Source organism: Chiloscyllium plagiosum, unplaced genomic scaffold (assembly GCF_037043375.1).
Source record: "Chiloscyllium plagiosum isolate Xiang-an unplaced genomic scaffold, Cpla_swu_hap1 HiC_scaffold_18, whole genome shotgun sequence".
NCBI classification, from domain to species: domain Eukaryota; kingdom Metazoa; phylum Chordata; class Chondrichthyes; order Orectolobiformes; family Hemiscylliidae; genus Chiloscyllium; species Chiloscyllium plagiosum.
In genome coordinates, this window is record NW_028270156.1 from 5,717,975 (window position 1) to 5,742,741 (window position 24,767).

At 43.2% G+C, this 24,767-nt stretch overlaps 1 protein-coding gene across 3 annotated transcripts in view; it reads right to left on the reverse strand.

Moving 5' to 3' along the window:
- Positions 1–4,499: 4,499 nt before the first annotated feature.
- Positions 4,500–24,767, reverse strand: part of csrp3 (cysteine and glycine-rich protein 3 (cardiac LIM protein)) — a 45,463-nt gene continuing 25,195 nt past the window's right edge. For 2 of the 3 annotated variants that reach the window (XM_087996262.1, XM_043705367.2), the window contains exons 4-6: positions 18,788–18,914; positions 13,668–13,761; positions 4,500–4,879 (exon numbers count right to left, since the gene is read on the reverse strand). In XM_087996262.1, coding sequence (XP_087852388.1) covers positions 4,803–4,879; positions 13,668–13,761; positions 18,788–18,914 — 298 coding nt within the window. In that variant the 3' untranslated portion in view covers positions 4,500–4,802. The remainder of the gene's footprint in view (positions 4,880–13,667; positions 13,762–18,787; positions 18,915–24,767) is intronic. The other variant, XM_087996263.1, reaches the window with a different exon arrangement.

Below are 24,767 nucleotides of genomic sequence, written 5' to 3' on the forward strand. Positions count from 1 at the left end.
AACACTAAACTATAGCTGCATGCTAACCTTCTGCACTTCATCTACTAGGACATCCATATCTCTGTCAGCTCTGAAACCTCTCACTGTTTGAGAAATAAGTTTTTGTTTGTTAATCTTTCTGCCAAACACACAACTTCACACTTCCCACACATTGTCAGATCTGTGCCCACTTACATAATCCATCCATATCCTACTCCAGTTAAACTAAAACAAACACCTCCAGCATCTACAGTTCTGAAACACAAACAGAAATTGTGGACAAAACTCAGCAGGTTTTTCAGCATCTGCAGGGAGAGAAACAGAGTTGACATTTCAAGCCCTTCAAGTTCATGTTTCAACTCTTCATCAGAACTGATCGCAGCTAGGGAAAAACTAGTATTTATGCTGATGGTGAGGGGGGGGGGTGTGTGAGGTGAGAAAGGGAGAGATGAGTGGATAGTGAAGTCAGAGCCCAGAGTGAGAGAGAGAGATCTATGAAAAGAGTAGGTAAATCAGGTTATTATGGATAGTAGGTCAGGGCAGAAGAGAAGCTGAACAAGTGATACTGGGTGCTGAGGTCAGCAGAGAATAGACGGTCTGTGCTGAAAGCAAGCCACATCATGTGGCAGGAGAGTCGATGAAATTGGGTTGGCTGTGCTAAAAGTAGCCCATGACATAACAGGACCAGGTGTGGGCTGGGGTGGGGGTGGGGGTGGGGGTGGTGGAAATGGAAGGATGGGATCAGGCTCTGGGGTTATTGAACTCAGTGTTCAATCCCAGATGCTGCAGGGTCCCCATGTAGAAAATAAGATGTTGTTCTTTGAGTTTGTGCTGAGTCTTGCTGGAGAACTGCAGCAGGCCCAAGGCAGAGGTTGGTGTGGGAACACAGTGATGTGTTGAAGTGACAAGCAATTAGAAGCTTGGGTAATTTTTTATGGATTTGCAACTCATTCTCTGCTTGGTAACCCTGCAGCCTCTGGGGCTCAGCGTAGAGCTCAATACCTTTAAAGCCTGATTCTGTCCTTCCATCTCATCTTACCCACATCCACTCCCAGGCTGGATCACTCACTTTCAACACTGGCAACCCAATTTTTGTACCGTCCGCTCTCATCTCATCTGTCCTGAGTTGCCATGCATAATCCACTTGTTCATGTGTCTCTCTAGACTCTATCTATCTGCTTATCTGTCTTAAATTTCACTGTCTGTCATGACATGATTCAGACATGTTATGAGAGTCTCTGGATAAAGAGTTCAGTGGTATTGCCACACACACACACACACACACCTTGGCTCAACTCTCTACATGTCTGTGTGTGTATGGGAGTTTTTTTTAAACAAAAAGGTAGAGTATAAGTTATAAAGAATTACACATTATAATTCTTGTTTTTTTTCCTTGCATTGGTTAAAATGGTATGTTTGTAATGAATAGCTGCTTTCCTGCTAAGTACAGAAACCTAATGGGTGTTGTACCCGTTTAACCTGGGGCTCATCAATCAGATGAACTGGGGGCTCTGGATCATATGGTTCAATCTTTTCACATTTGTGATGAGTTGCAAAGGTTTGACTTGATTTCCAGTACGCTAGGCAAGTGAGGTGTGTCGCAGTGACTCCTCTTAAAGTGCAACACTTGTATAAACTCTGGTTGAGATTAAGATCGCATCACATTTTTGGAGCTGGGATAAGTCATCCGGCTATGGAGAGTGAGATTTTACATTAGTTGCATGCAATTTACACTTTTTCTTAAATCGTCTTTATCTGCTAAAGTGAAATTAACGACAGTACTGCAAATTCCAACTTCCTGCTGGACTGGAAATGTGTCAGTTGTGTATATGCAAGTACGACAGTTACACTGCCTTTCCAGTCGGCGGTTGGAATCATAGTGGCAGAAAGTGAAAGATATGTCCAGAGAGAGTGCAAATGGCAGAATCACAGATGTCCAAACAGAGTGGAGTAACTAAGAGAAAAACAAGAGGAATAAAGAAAGAAACCAAAAACAAATCAGAGAAAGACATGGGGGCAGAGATTATGATCTGAAGTCATTGAACTCAATGTTGAGTTTTGAAGAATTCACACTGGATTCAAAACGTTAACTCTGTTTCTTTCTCCACTGATCATTGCAAACTCTACTGAGGCTCTCTAGCATTCCATGTTGGTTCCAGTAGGCTGCAGAATATCTAGTCAAAAGAGAAAGTGCTGGTTTTGAATAGTTATTTTGAGCAAAGTGAGAAAAGCAGAGGCAGCTGGAAGGAAGATTTTGAGGTGGGGAGTGTCACACTTGAATACTAAAGGTTTCATCGTGATTAGTGTGAAAACAACATGTAGAGAACAAAATAGACAATATTGAGAATTGATGTCTCCAAATAAGTGGCAGGTTATTGATAGGAGATTGGAAATAGAAACAGAAAATGCTGGAGGAACTCAGCAGGTCTAGCAGCATTTTTGGACAGAAACAGAGTTAACATTTCAGGTCTAAAATGACTTCTTCACTTTGAGCCCAATGGTAGTTCCAGCAGGTTGGTCATGTTTTATTGCTTATCACTTATATTGTTGGAAATGTTGGGGAGAGCATTGTTTTATCTGCTTTCTCAGCAATGTGAATGTTCACACAATCCTAACCATGGTGAAGATCCAGGTAAACATGATGCTGAGCTCAGAACTAATCTACTAAATAAACAGCAGAGTCCACTCTGCTTATCCACTGATAAAACCCATGAATAAAATCAGAAAATATCACTGCAATTACAATTTTTCCTATAGTTAATTTTAAAGCTTTGAAACAATTGAGTGTGGAAAGCAAGCAAAGCGCAATGTGAATTATCACTTTATTCAAATAGGACTTTGCCTCCTGTTTATAAGTGAGGAGAAGGAGGCAGCAGTTATGAAGGTGGTTGCATAGGAAGCTGCTATTGGGATTGAAAGATTTCCTGGTTTCACATTTTAAGGGGAGGCAATGGTGTGTGGTACTATCACTGAATTGTTAATCCAGAGACTCAGGTACTGATCTGGGGACCCTAGTTCAAATCCTGCCACAAATGTGAATTCAATAAAAATACAGGGTTAAGAGTCTCATGATGACCATGAAACCATTGCCAACTGTTGGGGGAAACCCCATCTGGTTCACCAATGGTTTTTAAGGAAGGAAACTCATTTGAATCTGTCTAAGTGTTCTAAATGCAATTATTTAATTTCTCATCCAAAGACAGTGACACATTGTACATCTCCAAACACATGGGGCACTTTCAGGGAGTGCCTGAAGATGAGTCCGTTACTGACGATAAGCCTACACTTTGGCTTAATCACCCTATTGAGATCTCCTTTTGTTTACAGAGCCAGCATTTCTGGATTGTCGATATACAGCACTTTTTGAAAACCCTTCCCAAACTTCTTTTTGTTATGGAAATCAGGGTCCCCTTTAAAACTGTATTCTTTTCATATTCTGTATTCAATTCCTGTGGAATATGAGACCTCATTTAACTGTTACAGCAGTAATCAGCCTTCTGCAAATGTAAATGATAGATTTGTCAGGTGCCACTCAAGCCTATTTGGAAAAATAAGAGGGTTTTGTTCTGAGCAGGAATGAAAATGAAGCTTCACATGGAAGTGGGTAAAGGGACAGCAGTCATCCTGGTATCATGAGTAGGCAGCCCTGCTCTTTGGCTGAAGGGTTTTAGACTGGTAGTTGACACAGCAGAAATGACCAGTCCCCAAAATAATGTACATTGGCAGAGAAAGAAAAGGGTGAGAGAAAGACACCGACAAAGAGAGACAGAAAAAGACAGTGAGAATCCAGAAGAATCTTCTTGAAGTAGACTAGGAGTTCCCTGCCATTAGGCCAAATGAAAAACTAAGACTGTTACCTGTAAAGAGTACAGGGACAAAAACTCCACCGTTTGAAGATCCAGCTCCAGCTCCTCCATTCTCGAACAGCTTCAGAATCAGACCTAATTTTTCATGTTGTAAACTTCCTTTATCTCATTAACTAATGTATCATATCTAAACTGCTTCTTAACAACCTCAATAAACCATCTGAAAATTGCTACGTTATAAATGCCTGCATTAGATAACTATGATCACAAACTTCCCCAAATACACAGTCCCAGCAACTCCCCATTTCCTGGGTGACCAGAGCAAGGATAGATTATAATGCCCATTGCACTTTAAACTTGGCTTCACCCCATTCCTGGGCAAAGCAAGGACGAGTAAACCAATTGGAAAACATCAGGTCATTTGTTATGAAGGTTTCTTTAGTTAAAGGAGGAGAAGGAAGCAATTTTTCCTGACATTTGGCTGATTAAAAGGATGGCTATGAGAAAACCCAGCACAATCCACGATCATCTGTGACCATTAGGAAGTTACAGGATAAATGGGGTGAAAACAAATCATTTGGTAGTTTTGGATAATGGATAAGTTTTGTTGTAAAAGTAGTGTCAGGACTGCTGTCCAATTCTTTAGGTTCCAGTGATACTTTATTTATAGTTACAAAGCTTGATTAATAGATACTTTCATAAGTTTATAACAACAACAATGCAACAATATATTTTATTGTTCTTAAATCCATTCAGTGTTGATATAAAGCAATTTATCATTGTTTTGCAGTGGATCTGTAAATATGTTGGACCTTGTCCTCTATTGACCACTTATAGCGTTCCCTCTACTGTGGGTTGTCAGCATTTCAAATGTTTCACTGTGAAGATTGAAGATGGTTATATGTTAGTACAAATGCTTTCCCAATTTTCCTGGGAGGAGTATTGGTTTAAATGGGGGTGAGGGGTGGTTGAAGAAGGGAAGAGAGAAGTTGAAGACAGGTACCAGAAGGTATTTATTCAATCTGTGCTGGGTAACGCTCCACCAAACTGTCCATGTCCCAGTCCTTTAGGACCAAAGTTCCTCGCATAACAAGCTGCAACATTAAGAAAAATGAGTTAACCTTTCATTGAATAATTGAAAAGATGACTGCATAAAAGTGCTTGGTCAATCACATCTTGTGTTTAATGTGATTATTCTGTTGTTATTTAACTAAAACTGTAAGAACAACTGTTCTGTTCTTAACCATTGGGTCATTTATCCAACAAAGCATGTCAGATAGAAACATAACATAAACAAAATGGAACTCCTCCTGCTTTCTGATCAAACACTCTATCGTTGATCAATCAAGGATGAATGGGATTAATTGCTGGCTAACCCCTTGAGAAGGTAGTGATGAGTTGCCTTCCTGACAGCAACAGATGCTGGGATGTAGATATGCTTACACTACTGCTAGGCAGGAGCACCAGGGTTCTGATTCAGCAACAGTGATGGTAAATCTATATATTTCCAAGTGAGGATGGTGAGTGGCTTGGAGAGGGAATTGCAGGTGGTGTTCCCATATATCTGCTGCACATATCCTTCCAGATGATAGAGCTCATGAATTTGGAAGGTATTAGTGAAAGAACCACCGTGAGTTGCTGTAATGTAGTGTGTAAATGGTACACACTGCTGCTACAGAGGGTCAGTGGTGTGTTGAGTAAGTGCTTGAAGCAGTGGATGAAATGTTAACCAAGTCTGCTGTTTTTTTGTGCTGGTTGGGGTCAAACTTTGAGTTTTGTTGGAGATGCTGTCATCTGGCAAATGAAGAGTATTCTATCACATTGCTGACTTGTGAATAGTAGAAATTGAAAAGGCTTTGAGATGTCAACAGGGAAGTTAAATGCTGCAGAATTCCAGTCTGTAATATGTTCTGGCAGATACACTATGTATATGGTTGGTTTCTTTAGATTAGATTAGATTAGATTACTTACAGTGTGGAAACAGGCCCTTCGGCCCAACAAGTCCACACCGACCCGCCGAAGCGTAACCCACCCAGACCCACTCTCCTACATTTACCCCTTCACCTAACACTACGGGCAATTTAGCATGGCCAATTCACCTAACCCCTGCACATTTTTTTGGATTGTGGGAGGAAACCGGAGCACCCGGAGGAAACCCACGCAGACACGGGGAGAATGTGCAAACTCCACACAGAGAGTCGCCTGAGGCGGGAATTGAACCCGGGTCTCTGGCGCTGTGAGGCAGCAGTGCTAACCACTGTGCTACCGTGCCGCCCATAATTCAATAGTATCTTCCAGGTTGTGACAGGTTGGTGGCGGGGAGAGGTTTGATAATGGTAATAGTGTTGAATGTCAAGGTAAGATGTTTAGGGTATCTTCTTTTGGCATTGCCATTCAGTATCTGAGGCCATGTTGAACTTTCAGTTATTGCTGGAAAATGGCACATATTGTCAAACATGTTTGTTTTGCTCACATTAGCAAGAAATATCAATGTAAAGGCAGGCAATAGTTTTGCACAGTATGAGAGGAGACTGCTGATTGATAGATACGTTATCATAAAGAATATATCACCAAGTGATTGGCAGTTAGCTGCCAAATTTGTTTTAATTGAAACAAGTAGGTTGACTCTGGTCAAGGCATTTTCTTGAGGAATGGACCAGAGACTGGTTGTTAACTGTCTCAAGGAGAAACATGCACAGTGTGTGTACATGTTCTTTCTGTCTGCAAAGAACATGGGTCTGTATGTTGGTATATGCATCCTGCACTAAAGGCAAGTGCAGCAGACAGCAACCCCAACCACCATTGTAACTAAATGACATAGCGTCGGATGATGTGGAGTCTGTGTGGGTGGAATTGAGGAACCACAAAGGCAAAAAAACCATAGTGGGAGTTATGTACAGACCTCCTAACAGTGGTCAGGACCAGGGGCGCAACATGTACCGGGAAATAGAGAAGGCATGTCAGAAAGGCAAGGTCACGGTGATCATGGGAGACTTCAATATGCAGGTGGACTGGGTAAATAATGTTGCCACTGGATCCAAAGAAAGGGAATTCATGGAATGCTTACAGGATGGCTTTTTGGAACAGCTTGTCATGGAGCCCACAAGGGAGCAGGCTATTCTGGACCTAGTGCTATGTAATGAACCAGAGTTTATAAAAAATCTTAAAGTAAGGGAACACTTAGGAAGCAGCGATCATAATATAGTAGAGTTCAGTCTGCAGTTTGAAAGAGAGAAGGCAAAATAGGATGTAATGGTGTTACAGTTAAATAAAGGTAACTATGAGGACATGAGAGAGGAACTGACGAAAATAGACTGGAAGCAGAGCCTAGTAGGGAAGACAGTAGAGCAAAAATGGCGGGAGTTTGTGGGTAAAATTGAGGACATTGTACAGAGGTTCATCCCCAAGAAGAGAAAGATTATCCGGGGAAGGCTTAGACAGCCATGGCTGACAAAGGAAGTCAGGAAATCTATCAAAGAAAAAGAGAGAGCCTATAAAGTGGACAAGAGCACTGGGAAATCAGAAGATTGGGAAGGTACAAAAACAAACAGAGGATAACAAAGAGAGAAATAAGGAAGGAGAGGATCAAATATGAAGGTAGGCTAGCCAGTAATATTAGAAATGATAGTAAAAGTTTCTTTCAATACATAAGAAACAAACGACAGGCAAGAGTAGACATTGGGCCACTTCAAACTGATGCTGGAAGCCTAGTGATGGGAGATAAGGAAATAGCAGGAGAACTTAATAAGTACTTTGCGTCAGTCTTCACAGTGGAAGACTTGAGTAATATCCCAACAATTAAAGGGAGTCAGGGGGCTGAGTTGAGTATGGTTGCCATTACAAAAGAGAAAGTGCTAGTAAAGCTAAAAGGTCTTAAAATTGATAAATCTCCTGGCCCTGATAGGTTACATCCTAGAGTTCTGAGGGAGGTGGCTGAGGAAATAGCGGAGGCGTTGGTTGAGATCTTTCAAAAGTCACTGGAGTCAGGGAAAGTCCCAGATGATTGGAAGATCGCTGTTGTAACCCCCTTGTTCAAGAAAGGATCAAGGCAAAAGATGGAAAATTATAGGCCAATTAGCCTAACCTCAGTTGTTGGTAAAATTCTAGAATCCATCATTAAGGATGAGGTTTCTAAATTCTTGGAAGAGCAGGGTCGGATTAGAACAAGTCAACATGGATTTAGTAAGGGGAGGTCGTGCCTGACAAACCTGTTGGAGTTATTTGAAGAGGTGACAAGTAGGTTAGACCGGGGAAACCCAGTGGATGTGGTCTACCTAGACTTCCAAAAGGCCTTTGATAAGGTGCCACATGGGAGGCTGCTGAGCAAGGTGAGGGCCCATGGTGTTCGAGGTAAGCTACTGGTATGGATTGAGGATTGGCTGTCTGACAGAAGGCAGAGAGTTGGGATAAAAGGTTCTTTTCTGGAATGGCAGCCGGTGACAAGCGGTGTCCCGCAGCGTTCAGTGTTGGGGCCGCAGCTGTTCACATTATATATTAATAATCTGGATGAAGGGACTGGGGGCATTCTAGCGAAGTTTGCCGACGATACAAAGTTAGGTGGACAGGCAGGTAGTACTGAAGAAGTGGGGAGGATGCAGAAGGATCTAGACAGTTTGGAGGAGTGGTCCAGGAAATGGTTGATGGAATTCAATGTGAGCAAATGCGAAGCCTTGCACTTTGGGAAAAAGAATAGAAGCATGGATTACTTTCTAAACGGTGAGAAAATTCGTAAAGCCAAAGTACAGAGGGATCTGGGAGTGCTAGTTGAGGATTCTCGAAAGGTAAACATGCAGGTTGAGTCCGTGATTAAGAAAGCGAATGCAATGTTGTCAATTATCTCAAGAGGGTTGGAATATAAAAGCACTGTTGTGCTACTGAGACTTTTTATAAAGCTCTGGTTAGGCCCCATTTGGAGTACTGTGTCCAGTTTTGGTCCCCACACCTCGGGAAGGACATACTGGCACTGGAGTGTGTCCAGCGGAGATTCACACGGATGATCCCTGGAATGGTAACATACGAGGAACGGCTGAGGATCTTGGGATTGTATTCATTGGAGTTTAGAAGATTAAGGGGAGATCTAATAGAAACTTACAACATAATACATGGCTTGGAAAGGGTGGACACTAGGAAATTGTTTCCGTTAAGTGAGGAGACTAGGACCCGTGGACACAGCCTTAGAATTAGAGGGGGTAAATTCAGAACAGAAATGCGGAGACATTTCTTCAGCCAGAGAGTAGTGGGCCTGTGGAATTCATTGCCGCAGAGTGCAGTGGAGGCTGGGACGTTAAATGTCTTCAAGGCAGAAATTGATAAATTCTTGATGTCACAAGGAATTAAGGGCTACGGGGAGAATGCGGGTAAGTGGAGTTGAAATACCCATCAGCCATGATTGAATGGTGGAGTGGACTCGATGGGCCGAATGGCCTTACTTCCGCTCCTATGTCTTATGGTCTTAAATTGCAGTTAAAATAATCAATTTTTAACATGGCTGCTTTAAAATTGCAAACAAAGCCACAAAAATGGTAACATCCACCTGAAACAGCAGAAGGAGTCTCGATTAAAGGTCTGATTGAACAGACCTTGCCCCTAATAATGTGCAATTCACCACCACCAAGCTCCCTCCATGACACACGCCATCTTGACTTTTTTTAATTCACTCAAGGGATGTATATATTGCTGGGCCAGCATTTATGGCCCATTCATAGTTGCCCTTCAGAAGATGGTGTGGAGCTGCCTTCTTGAACCGCTTCAGTCTGTGCTGTGGGTTGACCCACAATGCTCTTAGGGAGGGGTTTCTACCAGTTTGACCCAGCAACAGTGAAGGAACAGCAATATTTTTCCAAGTCAGGATGGTGAGTGGCTTGGAGGGGAGCTGGTGGTGTTCACATGTATCTGCTGCCCCTTGTCCTTCTAGATGGAAGAGGTTATAGGTTTGGAAGGTGGTCTCCAAGAATCTTTGGTGAATTTCTGCAGTGCATTTTGAAGGTACGACACACTGCTGCTTGACATGTACCTTGCAGATGGTGGACAGGCTCTGGAGAGTCAGGAGGTTAGTTACTTGCTGCAGTGTTCCTAAAATCTGACCTGTTCTTGTAGCCACTGTATTGATGGAGTGAGTCCAGTTGAGTTTCTGGTCTATGGTGACCCCCAGGGTGTTGATAGTAGGGATTCAGTGATGGTAATACCATTGATTGCCAAGGGGCAGTGATTAGATTGTCTCTAGGAAGGGCTGTAGATGTCATATACGTGAACTTTAGTAAGGCATTTGATAAGGTTCCTCATGGTAAACTAATTGGAGAAAATGAAGTTACATGGTGTGCAGGATGTTCTAGCGAGGTGGATAAAGAACTGGTTGAGCAACAGGAGACACAGTAGTAGTTGAAGGGAGTTTCTCAAAATGGAGAAAGGTGACCAGTGGTGTTCCACAGGGGTCAGTGCTGGGGCCACTGTTGTTTGTGATATATATAAATGATCTGGAAGAGGGCACTGTTGGTATGATCAGCAAGTTTGCAGATGACACGAAGATCGGAGTAGCAGAAAGCAAAGGGGACTGTCAAAGTATACAGGAAAATATAGATAAACTGGAGAGTTGGGCAGAGAAGTGGCAGATGGAGTTCAATCCGGGCAAGTGTGAGGTGATGCATTTTAGAAGGTCTAATTCTAGAGCGAACTATACTGTAAATGAAAGAGCCTTGGGAAAAATCCCAAGATCTGGGAGTTCAAGTCCATTGTACCCTGAAGGTGGCTGTACAGGTGGATAGAGTGGTCAAGAAGGCATATGGTATACTTGCCTTCATTGGACAGGGTATTGAGTATAAGAGCTGGCAGGTCATGTTAAAAAGTCTTTGGTTCGACCACATTTAGAATACTGTGTACAGTTCTGGTCATCATATTACCAAAAGGATGTGGACGCTTTGGAGAGGGTGCAGAGAAGATTTATGAGGATGTTGTCTGGGATGGAAGTTGAGTAGGTTAGAATTGTTTACATTAGAAAAAAGGAGATTGAGGGGGGCCTGATTGAGGTCTACAAAATCATGAAGGGTATAGACAGGGTGGATAGAGATAAGCTTTTTCCCAGGGGAGAGATTCAATAACGAGAGGTTACGCGTTTAAGGTGAGAGGAGAAACATTTAAGGGGGATACATGTGGAAAGTACTTTACACAGAGGGTGGTAGGTGCCTGGAGCGTGTTGCCAGTAGAGGTAGGCATGGTAGATTCATTTAAGGTGCGTCTGGACAGATGCATGAGAAGGTGGGGAGCAGAGGGATATGGATCCTTGGGAATTGGACAATAGGTTTAGACAGTGGAGTTGGATCGGCACAGGCTTGGAGGGCCGAAGGGCTGTTCCGGACATGTAAATTTTCTTTGTTCTTATTTGAGATGGTCATATCCTGGCATTTGTGTGGCACGAATATTACTTGCCACTTGTAAGCCCAAGCTTGGATATTGTCCAGATCGTGTTGCATTTGAACTTGGACTGTTTCACTATCTGAGGAGTTGCAAATGGTGCTGAACATTGTGCAATCATTCGTGAACATCCCCACTTCTGACCACCTGATGGAGGGAAGATCATTAATGAAGCAGCCGAAGATGATTGGGCCAAATATCCCTCCCTGAGGAACTCCTGCAGAGATGTCCTGGAGAGGAGAAGATTGGCCTCCAAGAACCAGCGCCATCTTTCTATGTGCCAGGTCTGACTCTAACCATCAAAGAGTTTGCCTCCTGATACCCACTTATTCCAGTTTTGCCAGAACACCTTGATGTCTCACACAGTTGAATGTGGTCTTGATGGGCTGTCAGTCTCAAGTCCCCTCCTGAATTCAGATCTTTTGTCCATGTTTGAACCAAGGCTGTAATAAGGTCAGGAGGTGAGTGATCCTGGTGGAACTCAAACTGGGCATCACTGAGCAGGTTATTGCTGAGCAGGTGCTGCTTGATAGCACTATTGATGACACCTTCCATCACTTTACTGATGATAAAGAATAGACTGATGGAGTGGTGATTGGTTGGGTTGGATTTGACCTGCTTTTTGTGTACAGGACATAGCTGGGCAATTTTCCACATTGCCAGATAGATACCTGTGTTGTAACTGTTCTGGAACAGCTTGGCTAGGAGAGCGGCAAGTTCTGGAGCAGGAGTCTTCAGTACTTTTTCTGAAATGTTTTCATGTCCATAGCCTGTGCAGTAGCCAATGCCTCAACTGTTTCTTGATATCACGTGAAGTAACTCGAATTGGCTGAAGACTGGTATCTGTGATGCTGGGGAGCTCTGCAATCGGCACTTCCAGCTGAAGATTGCTATGAATGCTTCAGCCTTATCTTTTGCTCCTCTATCACCAAGGATGGGGATATTTGTGGAGTCTCCTCCCACTGTGCTAAAGACAGTCTAGTGGCTATGCCATTTGGGACCCAATCAGCTCAATCGGTAGTACTGCTGCCGAGCCACTCTTGGTGGTGGACATTGAACTCCCCCATCCAGTGTATATTTTGTGCCATTGCCACCCTCCTGTAAGTGTCATTCAACATGGAGTACTGAGTCAAGGGAGGACGGTACATGGTAACCAGCAGGAGGTTTCCCTGCCCATCTATAACCTGGAGCCATGAGACTTCATGGGGTCTGGAGTCAATATTGAAGGCTCATGGGGAAACACACTCCTGACTGTATCCCACTGTGCCAGCACCTCTGCTGGGTCTGTCCTGCCAGTGAGACAGGACATATCCAACGATGGTGATGGTGATGTCTGGGTCATAGTCATACTCACTGAATCATCCCCGACAGACAGTGTCAGACTGTTGCTTGACTAGTCTGTGAGACATCTCTCCCCATTCTGGCACTAGCCCCCAGATGTTAGTGAGGAGGATTTCGCAGGGTTGACAGGACTGTTTCTGCCTTTGTTGTTTCTGATGCCTAGGTCGATGCCAGGTGGTCCTTCCAGTTTCATTTCTTTGTTGAGTAGTAATTGATACAACTGTGTGCCTTGCTGGACCATTTCAGAGGGCAGTTGAGAGTCAACCACATTGGTGTGAGTCTGGAGTCACATGTAGGCCAGACCAGGTGAGGCTGGCAGATTTCCTTCCCTGAAGAGGCTTAGTGAACTAGATAGGTTTTTCCAACAATCGACAAGGGTTTCATGGTCATTAGGAGATGCTTATATTTCCTTTTTTATTGAACTCTAATTTGACTGTCTGCCATGGCAGGATTTGAACATTAGCTGAATTTCTGGGTTAACAGTCTAGTGATAATACTACCAGGCCAATGCCCCACACCCCTTGACTTGGAAATATATCTCAGTCCTTTCAGTGTTGCTGGATCAAAATCCAGGAACTCTCTCCCCAACAGCATTTTGAATGTCCCTACATCCCCGGGACTGCAGTGGTTCAAAAGACAGCTCACTACCACCTTCTCAAGGGGCAGTTAGTAATGTGTAACAGATGCTGGTCCAGCCAGCGAGGCTAGCATCCTCTGAAAGAATTAAAACAAATGTCTACTGGCTCTGCTCTGGAGTAAAAGCCTAGATCATGAAAGATTCATATATTGTAATCTTGCATATTCATTACTGATTTCAAGCGATTCTCTTATTCTAATTACAATGTGTAGTATTAAGAGTGAGTCATCCAGGGCAAGGTACAAAGATCCGATTGTTAATCTGACAAGCCCATTTATAAACTGATTTGTGCATTTTACTACAGCTAATTAATTGGTGCATATAAAGGAGCAATTCCCTCCCATGATAGTCAACCCTTGAAATGGAGAGAAAGGAGGACACTGCTGCCAGCTTTGATGTATCAAATGCACCATTTTATAGTGAAAACCAGGAGCAGCTTTCACTTTCACCTGGTTTTCTCCTTCATAAGAAGTCGCTGATTGTATATCAGGTGTTACCTTTGCAGTAAATTTCTCCATCTTTGTCGGTGACTGTGGTGGACTCCAAACTCTTACCACACAGTGCACAGCGGAAGCAGGTTTTGTGCCATGCCTGTAATGGGACAAAGTGAGGGTTATAAAGAGTTATTGGGAAAACACTTGTCATTTGAATCATGGCTGTGCTTGCTGCAGGATACCCACGTGTGAGCCTGCATCAGAACATTGCGTTGTAGAATTTCACTTTGAGACTTGATCTTCAGTTGGATTGGTAGGGACAAGATCTAAAATGCCAAGGTACATGAGCTGCCACCTTATCATGATCAGGGTAGGGTGAGGTGCCAAGACTGGGGAGGGTGTTGGGAGAGGAGCGTGGGGCTGGAGAAAGGGGTGGGAAGGGAGGGGCAGCAATGTAGGCACATAAAGGGGATGGCAATGGCACCCACTTCCTGTTGAAGCACTCTGGCCAAAGAGACGCTGTTAAGTCACGCTGGTAACTTGCTTTCATGGTGTACTTTCAACTTCATTAAGCATCTGCAAAATAGTCTGTGGGTGTGTCATGCAAACCAAAGCAATAAATTAATTTGCGATCACCTCTAAGGGTGCTAGAGATAGGACTGGAGAAGGGGTTCTTAGCTCTTTCACGAGCTGGTACAGATGCAATGGGTCAAATGGCCTTCTATACTGTAAAATTCCATGACCGTTATTTTATGAGGAAAGTAACTGTGGACTCATCCTCACACTACATCCTGAATGCAAACTACATGCCTAACTTATTAGCTTAGAGAATAGAGAAAGGTTAAACAAACTCAAACACCACTACCTCCACCTCTATCATTTTTTTGGACATAATGCATCATTGATAAACCATCAAGAAAACATTCAATAAAATAAAATGCTGGAAATCTGAAACAAGAACAGAAATTGCTGGGGAAACTCAGCAGGTCTGGCTGCGCCTATGGAGAGAAGCAGAGTTAATGTTTCAAGTTCAGCAACCCTTTTTCAGAACTCAAGAAAATATCTGTGCTTGATTGGGTGCTAATGCATTGGATTGCTGCCAAAGCAATTGGGTGAATATCAGCTCACTTTTTATTGATATTCTCCTGCATTTCATCTAAAGGTCCAAAGTACATTTGTTTTAATATAGAACACATGGTAACTGCTCCTAACCAGAATGCTGCAGACCCAGTCATTTCTGAATTTTGGAATGTTTCAGAGTTTAGAGTGAGGGTAGAATGCCCAATCACAACTGTGCAACTCTAGAAAATACAGCAGATATAAATATTTACCTAAAGCATAAAACAGTGAGAAACATTGTAGAATGACAGGAAAATAGTTATTTTTATCCAAAGACTATACCTTCCCAAACCACAGGAGTAAATGATGCTGTTTGAGTCTCCTCAAAACATTACCCGTTCATTGGTGGATGACTGATTTGCAATGCAGAGTGATGTCAACAGTGTGGGTTCAGTTCCTGCTCCGACTGGCGTTACCATGCCTTTGCAACCTCTCCCCTCGGCTGAGGCGTGGTGACCCTCAGGTTAAATCATCACCAGTCGTCTCTGTCTAATGAGAGTCCTCTTGGATAATGGCAAGTTTTAATGATTTCTGGACTGGAGAGGTCATTGTTTGTTAAGGTTCCTGAATGTATTCCTTCACTCGATTGATGTCTGGCAAAGAGTTGATCTTTTGTAATGAGTTTTCTCCAACATTTTGAATCTTGCCGAAATGGCAATTTCCTGTCATACTGAACTTGAGACATTAACTCTGCCTCTCTGCCCTCAGATGTTGCCAGATCTGCTGAGTTTCTCCAGCACTTTCAGGATTCACAGCGATCTTCCTGGATACATTTCCAGTAATTGAGAAAGGCCCAAATAAAACGGTATGACAAGCTGCTGTCTCTGCCAGTGATTCTCAAAAGCAACAGCTTCCCCAAGGCTTTTGGCAATTCAATTTGTAGATAATCTTTCATTTTGTTGCAGATAATCTTGTTGGGATTGCTATACAATTCGTTTTACCTGCCACATGAAATTCGTGATAAGCATTTTACCCATCACAAATCCTAATTAAAATGCAAGACTGGGGTTTCAACAAAGCTTCCAGTAAAAAGACAGAATTTATCTTTTATCACATTCAATAAATGATGGGCCCACAAGTACATAAAAATGTAAATGGAAACCATGATGGTATTTGAGTTTTCTCCCTTAGGATAACTGACCTTTCACTTTATTTGAGGAAGTAAATGTTAATTCGGCTTTTAAAAGGCAAACCGCACATACCTAATGAAAGACATCAATGGCCAGTAGCCTTATGTTTAAAATATGTTTAAGTGTAACAGCGTTTAAAAAAAATAAACCTGTTAATCACCATCATGCGGATGTGTCGGTGTTGGACTGTGTGGACAAAGTCAGAAGTCACATGACACCAGCTTATAGTCCAACAGCTTTATTTGAAATCACAAGCTTTTGGAGCAGTGCTACTTCTTCAGGTGAAGTGACTTATTAAAATGACTGGTAATGGTTTAACCTGAGGGTCACCACGCCTCATGTGAGGGAAGAGGTTGAAAAGGAGAGTTTTCCATGGTAACCTCAGCTGTACAGGAATTGAACCCACCGTTTTGGTAGCACTCTGTAATTTTGACCAACCCACAATTTTGAAATATTCTAATTGTTGCAATGAATGGAAACGTCAGCAACCCATAAGTACAGCAAAGAGACAAACGGCCACGTTTAGTAACATTTGTTAAAGGATAAGTATTGGTTAAGACTCCTCAGTGGGTTCTTCATCTTCAGACATTATGGGTACAATTCAATTTATCCCCTCCCTGAAGTTGACAAGGGAAGTGGCAAGAAGGGAGTAAGAATCTCTCCAGAGTCAACTTGCCCAATTATTTGCCCTCTTTGCCACCTCAGTGATGAAATGCTGGACAAGAAGGTTTCACAGGGGCTTTCTCAACAGCATAGCAACGGACACTTCAAAGCCTCAACTCACCACTGGCCCAATACCCTGCCTTCACATCAGGGGAGAGGGGAAGCTGCTTCCAGGATCGACTGCCTCCCAGTTTGGTCTCGGATAGGGATTGCCCGAGTTCAAATTGGGTTCAATTTGCCCCAGTCACAGGTAGGGATCGGGGCTGCTGAAATCCATCACCCTCCTCCTGCCTCTGAACCCCTGTCCCCATTCCCCAAGATTCCCAGGCCGGGAACCCTAAAAGCAACATACATCTTGCCGATTGGTCCCATGAAGACTAGGCTTCCAGCAAGAACCTCCAGTCTTTAATAGATTGAATTATGTTTGAATTAGGAAGCGAAGGGCTGTCAGAGATTTATCTGGGTTTTAATATAAAGCTACAGTTCAGCACAAACACTAGTTTCTACTTTTCCCTTCTGCAGCTTTTCCATGTCCTGAAACCAACTCCCTATTGGGCCATAGACCACCACCACAAAGACCAATAAATATCACCTAATCTCAATGACTCGGGAGATGTTCTGTTTGACACTGGAAGGACCTGCATTTCTCACTATGACATCTAAGACCCAGAACCTGCTGACCTTCTATTGATTTGTAGTTTCGGACAAGATGTTGAAGTCTGCAATTCACTAAGAGACTCATTGGTCAGCGCTTACAATCTGATTGGAGCTCGGCAAGGTACCTTGTACGTGGTGAAAAGGTAATTGCCCCCCTACACATAGGCTACAACATGGAAAATCTCAGGCTACATTTTGGAGTTTCTCAAAAAAGCTCATTCTTAATTTTCCTTTTTGTAGAATCAGTTCCATTCTTTTAATCAGTGTGGGCCTAATCTTCACGTGTCTGTAATTGTCCTGGTCCATTGTGCTGTTAGAATAATTTCAATAATATCTCACAAATGTTACCTTTTGGACTCATTTAGAAATTACGAATAAAGATAGGAACAGGAGTAGGCCATTCAGCTCATCGAGCTTGCCCCATTTTAATTAGATTTGGAGTGGCACAGTGGCTCATGGTTAGCATTGCTGCCACACAGCGCCAGGGACCTGGGTTTGATTCCTGCCTCAGGCGACAATCTATGTGGAGTTTGCACATTCTCACCGTGTCTGCGTGGGTTTCCTCCGGGTGCTCCGATTTCCTCCCACAATCCAAAGATGTGCAGGTCTGGTGAATTGGCCATGCTAAATTGTCCATAGTCAGGGGTAAATAGGGTAGAGGAATGGGTCTGTGTGGGTTACTCTTTGGAAAGTCAGTGTGGACTTGTTAGGCTGAAGGGCCTTTTTTCATACTGTAGGGAATCTAATCTAGATCATGGTTCATCATCCACCCCAAAGACATTTTCCTGCACTATCTCTGTATCCTTTGATGTCATTAACCTCTAGAAATTCACCTTGAACCTGTTCAATGATTGAGCTTCCACAATGTGCTGGGCCAGAGAATTCCAAAGATTTTCCACCCTCTGAATGAAGAAACTTCTCCTCATGTCAGTCCTAAATAGACTGCACTTTACTCTGAGATTATGTTCATCAGACTAGAAGAAATAGGAACAGCAGTAGGCCATTTGGCTCCTCAAGCCTGTTCTGCCTTTCAGTGGGATTTTGGCTGGTCTGACATTCCTAACATCCATTTTTTTGTATTTTCCCCATAACCCTTATTTCCTGATTGGTCAAGAACCTATCTCAACCTTAAACATACACACGGACTCTGCCCCCACAATTCTCTGTGACAAGTAGTTCCAAAGACTCAACCCTCTGAAAAAAGAAATTCCTCCTCATCTCAGTCTTAAATGGGTGCCCCCTTTATCCCCTCTAGTCCTAGACTCTCCCATGAGGGGAAACATCGTCTCAGCTTTGACCATTCAAGCCCCTTAAGAATCCCCTGGCTCTAGAGTCACAAGTCAAAGGCAAGACACTATTTACACCCAGACTCTCAGAATTATGTCAGCGGTATATGAGTTTGATCACTGTAGCCTGATTTTCACCGCTATCTTCATGATGAAGTCATTAAATTCTGTTTGCATTATTACTGACCCAGAAGCATATTTTTTATGAGACACCCGTTGTGGATACTCAAATAAAGTAATGATCAATTGTGTGAGCTATCATACACTCCCCCTTTGCATGACTCTCACCTTCTGCAGCAAACAGTATCTAACTATCACCTTTTCTTACCTTTCCTCCACCAATCACTTTCTCGGCTGCATACACAGATTGACTGCATCGTGGGCACTTTTCAGCGCCACCAAATTTGTGCGCAAATTTGGAGGAGCTGGGGTTCGCAGAAGGATGAGGCTTAGCCCTTGGGAGAAAAGCAAACAAGAGAAAGGTTAAATAAATAGCATAGCAGTTTGTCATAGTACATGATTAGTGCAATAGGTATGCTGCACCAGAGATAATAAAATAACCAAGGTTCCTCAAAGCTAACTGTAACGCAGTAAGTATGGTTTAGCTATTAATGTAATATGAAAGATGTATTCTACTATCCAATTTAACATTTGCACATTTGTCTTGTAAATTGTCTAAACGTGTTACATAATGTTGTGAACCCCAGCTGATGTTACTACTGAACAGATCTGATCCCAGATTAAAATTTAGCTTGACAGATCATTTTTAAAGAAATAATTTAACATAATGGTCATTTATTGAAAATCAGCTACAGTGTTGCACATTTCCTTTAATACAACCAAATTTATTACATAAAGTAAAGGCAAATCAAGCTATCGAAATGGAGAAAGATCTTAAACGTCAAACAAAGTTTATCTATTCCATAACACTGTCGCCTTAGAGCAATCAACATCCTGAGAAATTGTTCTTCCCTATCAAACTTTTAGGTTCAATTTAATTGAGTCTCGTCAGTTGTGTCCTGTGAACTATGCAGGCTTCTTACATGAATGCTCACAAAATGGAAAGCTTATACTTTCTTGATTTGGAGGTGCTGCTGTTGGACTGCGGTGTATTAAGTTAAAATTCACACAACACCAGGTTATAGTCCAACAGGTTTATTTGGAAGCACTATATAAATGATTTGGATGTGAACATTGGACATAAGTTAGTAAGTTTGCAGGTGACACCAAAATTGGAGGTGTAGTGGACAGCGAAGAAGGTTACCTCAGATTACAACGGGATCAGATTGGGCCAATGGGCTGAGAAGTGGCAACTGGAGTTTAATTTAGATAAATGCGAGGTGTTGCATTTTGAAAAGACAATCAGAGAAGAACTTATACACTCAATGATGAGGTCCTCGGGTGTGTTGCTGAACAAAGAGACGTTGGAATGCAGGTTCATAGTTCCTTGGAAGTAGAGTTGCAGGTAGATAAGGTACTGAAGAAGGCGTTTGATATGCTTTCCTTTATCGGTCAGAGCATTGAGTATACGGGTTGGGAGGTCATGTTGCAGCTGTACAGGACATTGGTTAGGCCACTTTTGGAATATTGCATGCAATTCTGGTCTCCTTCCTATCGGAAAGATGTTGTGAAACTTGAAAGGGTTCAGAAAAGATTTACTAGGATGTTGCCAGGGTTGGAGGATTTGAACTATAGGGAGAGGTTGATTAGGCTGGGGCTGTTTTCCCTGGAGCATTGGAGGCTGAGGGGTGACCTTATAGAGGTTTATAAAATCATGAGGGGCATGGATAGGATAAATAGACAAAGTCTTTTCCCTGCAGTGGGGGGAGTCCAGAACTAGAGGGCATAGGTTTAGGGTGAGAGGGGAAAGACATAAAAGGGACCTAAGGGGCAACTTTTTCACACAAAAGGTAGTGCATACATGGAATGAGCTGCCAGAGGAAGTGGTGGAGGCTGATACAATTACAGCATTTAAAAGGCATCTGGTTGGCAATATGAATAGGAATGGTTTAGAGGGATATGGGCCAAGTGCTGGCGAATGGGGCTAGATTAGTTTAGGATATCTGATTGGTATGGACAAGTTGGACCAAAGGGTCTGTTTCCGTGTTGTACATCTCTATGACTCTAACATCGTGGTCAGCACAGACATGCTGGACCATAGGGCCTGTTTGTGTGCTGTTCTGGTTTACCTTCTATGTTCTAAGGGTTATGGGGAAAAGGCAGCAAAATGGAGTTGAGGATTGTTAGATCAGCCTTAATCTCATTGAATGGCAGAGCAGACTCAATGGGCTGAATGGCCTACTTGTGCTCCTATGTCTTATGGTCTAAAAACTCTGAGTCGAAACATTGCAAAAAACCAACTTCCAACGTATTCTTACCCCATTCTTCCAAACTGCTTTAAAAAATAAATCTCTGGGTTTTCTGAATTAAAATCAACCCTTGATTATCGTAAACGAAAAAGCAAGATACTGATCCTCAACGTTTACGCCCCCGGTCACAAACCCAACAGAACATAAACAGACTTCCATCACAGCCCCAGGGGTCCCCGCTATTGGTTCAGCTAATATTCGAGAAGGACTCACTGACCAACCATTTTTAACCCCTCCACAAAAGTGATGAATGCCAAAATTATTTTGAGATTCCTTTATCACAAAACATTAAAATAACAGAGTGACTCCGGCCAGTGCACTGGCACAGGAAATCAGTGCCACTATGTGTCAGAGTTGGATGCTGATTCCTCCTGAATGTGTTTGCTTGGTGTCACAGAAATCAAAGGAACTCCTGCCATTTTCCTCTCCTCTCAGCTCAATGCCCTGTTCCCATACTGGCCACTTCACTCAGCATTCCCCTGCTCTGCTCACCACCTTACTCACTACCTCCCTGGCCACGCGGCACCTCAACCCTCACTGCCTGCCTCCCACTCACTACGTTGCCCCCTCACTCCTGAAGGTGGCAAATAGTGAGGTAACACGGTCCTGAGTGGGAGGGAGGCAGGGTTGGGTTTTGGTGTATTGCAGATGTACATTCAGATTGAGACAGACTAATTCAAGATTTGAATTTACTTATAATGTTGGAAAAAAGTCATTTCATTGCTACTGTTCTTTGACAGAAGCACCTCCCTAGGGATTGCTGACTGGAACACCACAGGCTCAGCACCTGCATGGCTGGTCAGTGCGCCTCCTACAGTTTTGGCAAATGCAGTCCCAGCTGATCTTAAAGAAAGCATTTCCCACAAAGTAAACGTCTTTTAAAACCAAGAGTCTATAAATGATCAGTTTTATGGATGTCCAATCAATGTTGATTCTATCTGCAGTGGCAGACAGAATATTAAAACTGCCTCGCACCACTTAGGTTGAAAAAGAAATGTTAGCTTTCTCAGTTTCTGCAGGAACGTGGTGTGCAGGGACAGGATTAGGTTTTGTTGATAACCATGATATCCCTGGGTTTGGTTGTGATGCACCACAATTATTGAATAGTCTATTTTTTAATATAGCTTTTTCACAAGACATGAGCATTGCTGGATTGGCAGAGATTTGTCATCTACCCCTTATCTGAGGAAGGGTGCACTGACTATGAAGGGGTGAAGGTTTATCGGACTGATACCTGAGGGTGAAGGGCTGACAAATGAATAGAGATTGGATCCATTAGGACCATATTCAATGGGGGTTAGAAGAATGAGGGCAGTTTTCATAGACACCTATAAAGTTATAACAGACCTAAACACGTTAAATGTAGGAGGGATGTTCCCAATGACTGGGGAGTCCAACAGGTCATAAGAAAAGAACAGAAGTAGTCCATTCAGCCCCTCTATCCTGCTCAGCCATTCCAAAGGATCATGGCTGATCCGACATTCCTCATGTCCACTATCCTGCCCTTGCCCTGTAACCCTCAATTCCCCTGCAGATCAAACATCTATCTACATAGAACATAGAACATAGAACATAGAAGAATACAGCGCAGTACAGGCCCTTGGGCCCTCGATGTTGCGCCGATCCAAGCCCACCTAAACTACACTAACCCACTATCCTCCATATACCTATCCAATGCCCTCTTAAATGCCCATAAAGAGGGAGAGTCCACCACTGTTACTGGCAGGGCATTCCATGAACTAACGACTCGCTGAGTGAAGAACCTACCCCTAACATCAGTCCTATATCTACCCCCCCTTAATTTAAAGCTATGCCCCCTTGTAATACCCGACTCAATACGCGGGAAAAGGTTCATACTGTCGACCCTATCTAACCCCCTAATCATCTTGTACACCTCAATCAAGTCACCCCTAAACCTTCTTTTCTCTAGTGAAAACAGCCCCAAGTGCCTCAGTCTTTCCTCATACGATTTTCCTACCATACCAGGCAACATCCTGGTAAACCTCCTCTGCACCCGTTCCAATGCCTCCACATCCTTCCTATAGTATGGCGACCAAAACTGCACACAATATTCCAGATGCGGCCGTACCAGAGTCTTATACAACTGCATCATGACCTCAGGACTCCGGAACTCAATTCCTCTACCAATAAAAGCCAGTACGCCATATGCCTTCCTCACCGCACTATTTACCTGGGTGGCAACTTTCAGAGATCTGTGTACATGGACACCAAGATCCCTCTGCTCATCCACACTACCAAGTATCCGACCATTAGCCCAGTACCCCATCTTTTTGTTATTCTTCCCAAAGTGAATCACCTCGCACTTAGCTACATTGAATTCCATCTGCCACCTTTCTGCCCAGCTCTGCAGCTTCTCTATATCCTGCTGTAACCTGCCACATGCTTCCTCACTGTCAACAACTCCTCCGACTTTCGTATCATCCGCAAACTTGCTCACCCAACCTTCTAACCCCTCTTCCAGGTCATTTATAAAAATGACAAACAGCAATGGTCCCAAAACAGATCCTTGCGGAACACCGCTAGTGACGGCACTCCATGAAGAAACTTTGCCATCAACTACTACCCTCTGTCTTCTTCCATCCAGCCAATTCCTAATCCAAACCTCCAACTCACCCTCAATGCCATATCTCCGTATTTTCTGCAGTAGCCTACCATGGGGAACCTTATCAAACGCCTTACTAAAATCCATATATACCACATCTACCGCTTTCCCCTCATCAACCTCCTTCGTCACCTTTTCAAAGAATTCAATAAGGTTTGTGAGGCACGACTTGCCCTTCACAAAACCATGCTGACTATCCTTGATCACATTATTCCTATCTAGATGTGCATAAATCCTATCCCTTACAATTCTCTCTAAGACTTTGCCCACAACAGAAGTGAGACTCACCGGCCTATAGTTACTAGGGCTATCCCTACTCCCCTTTTTGAACAAGGGAACCACATTTGCTATCCTCCAGTCTTCTGGGACTACTCCTGTAGACAAAGAGGACATAAAAATCAAGGCCAATGGCTCTGCAATCTCCTCCCTTGCTTCCCAGAGAATCCTAGGATAAATGCCATCAGGCCCAGGGGACTTATCTATTTTCACCTTTTCCAGGATTTCCAACACCTCTTCTCTACATACCTCAAAGCCATCCATTCTACTTATTTGTGCCTCAGTATTCTCATCGACAACAATGCCCTGTTCCTGAGTGAATACTGAAGAAAAGTATTCATTCAGTGTCTCCCCAATCTCTTCCGCCTCCACACGCAACTTCCCCCTACTATCCTTGACTGGACCTATTCCTACCCTAGTCATTCTTTTATTCCTAACATACCTATAGAAAGCCTTAGGGTTTTCCCTAATCCTATCTACTAAGGACCTTTCATGTCCCCTCCTTGCTGCTTTTAGCTCTCTCTTCAGGTCCTTCCTGGCTACCCTATAACTCTCAATCGCCCCAATTGAACCTTCACGTCTCATCTTGAGATAGGCCGCCCTCTTCCATTTAACAAGGGATTCCAATTCCTTATTAAACCACGGCTCCCTCGCATGACCCTTTCCTTCCTGCCTGACAGGTACATAATTATCAAGGACACTCAATAGTTGCCCCTTGAACAAGTTCCACATATCATTTACACTCTTGCCTTGGAGTCTACTTTTCCAAGCCACACATCCTAAGTCATGCCTCACCGCATCATAATTTCCCTTACCCCAGCTATAATTCTTGCCCTGTAGTACACACTTATCCCTCTCCATCACGAGAGTAAAAATCACCGAATTATGGTCACTATCCCCAAAGTGCTCACCTACCTCTAATTCTAACACCTGGCCTGGTTCGTTACCCAGAACCAAATCCAGTATGGCCTCACCTCTTGTTGGCCTGTCTACATATTGTGTCAGGAAACTCTCCTGCACACATTGAACAAACACTGACC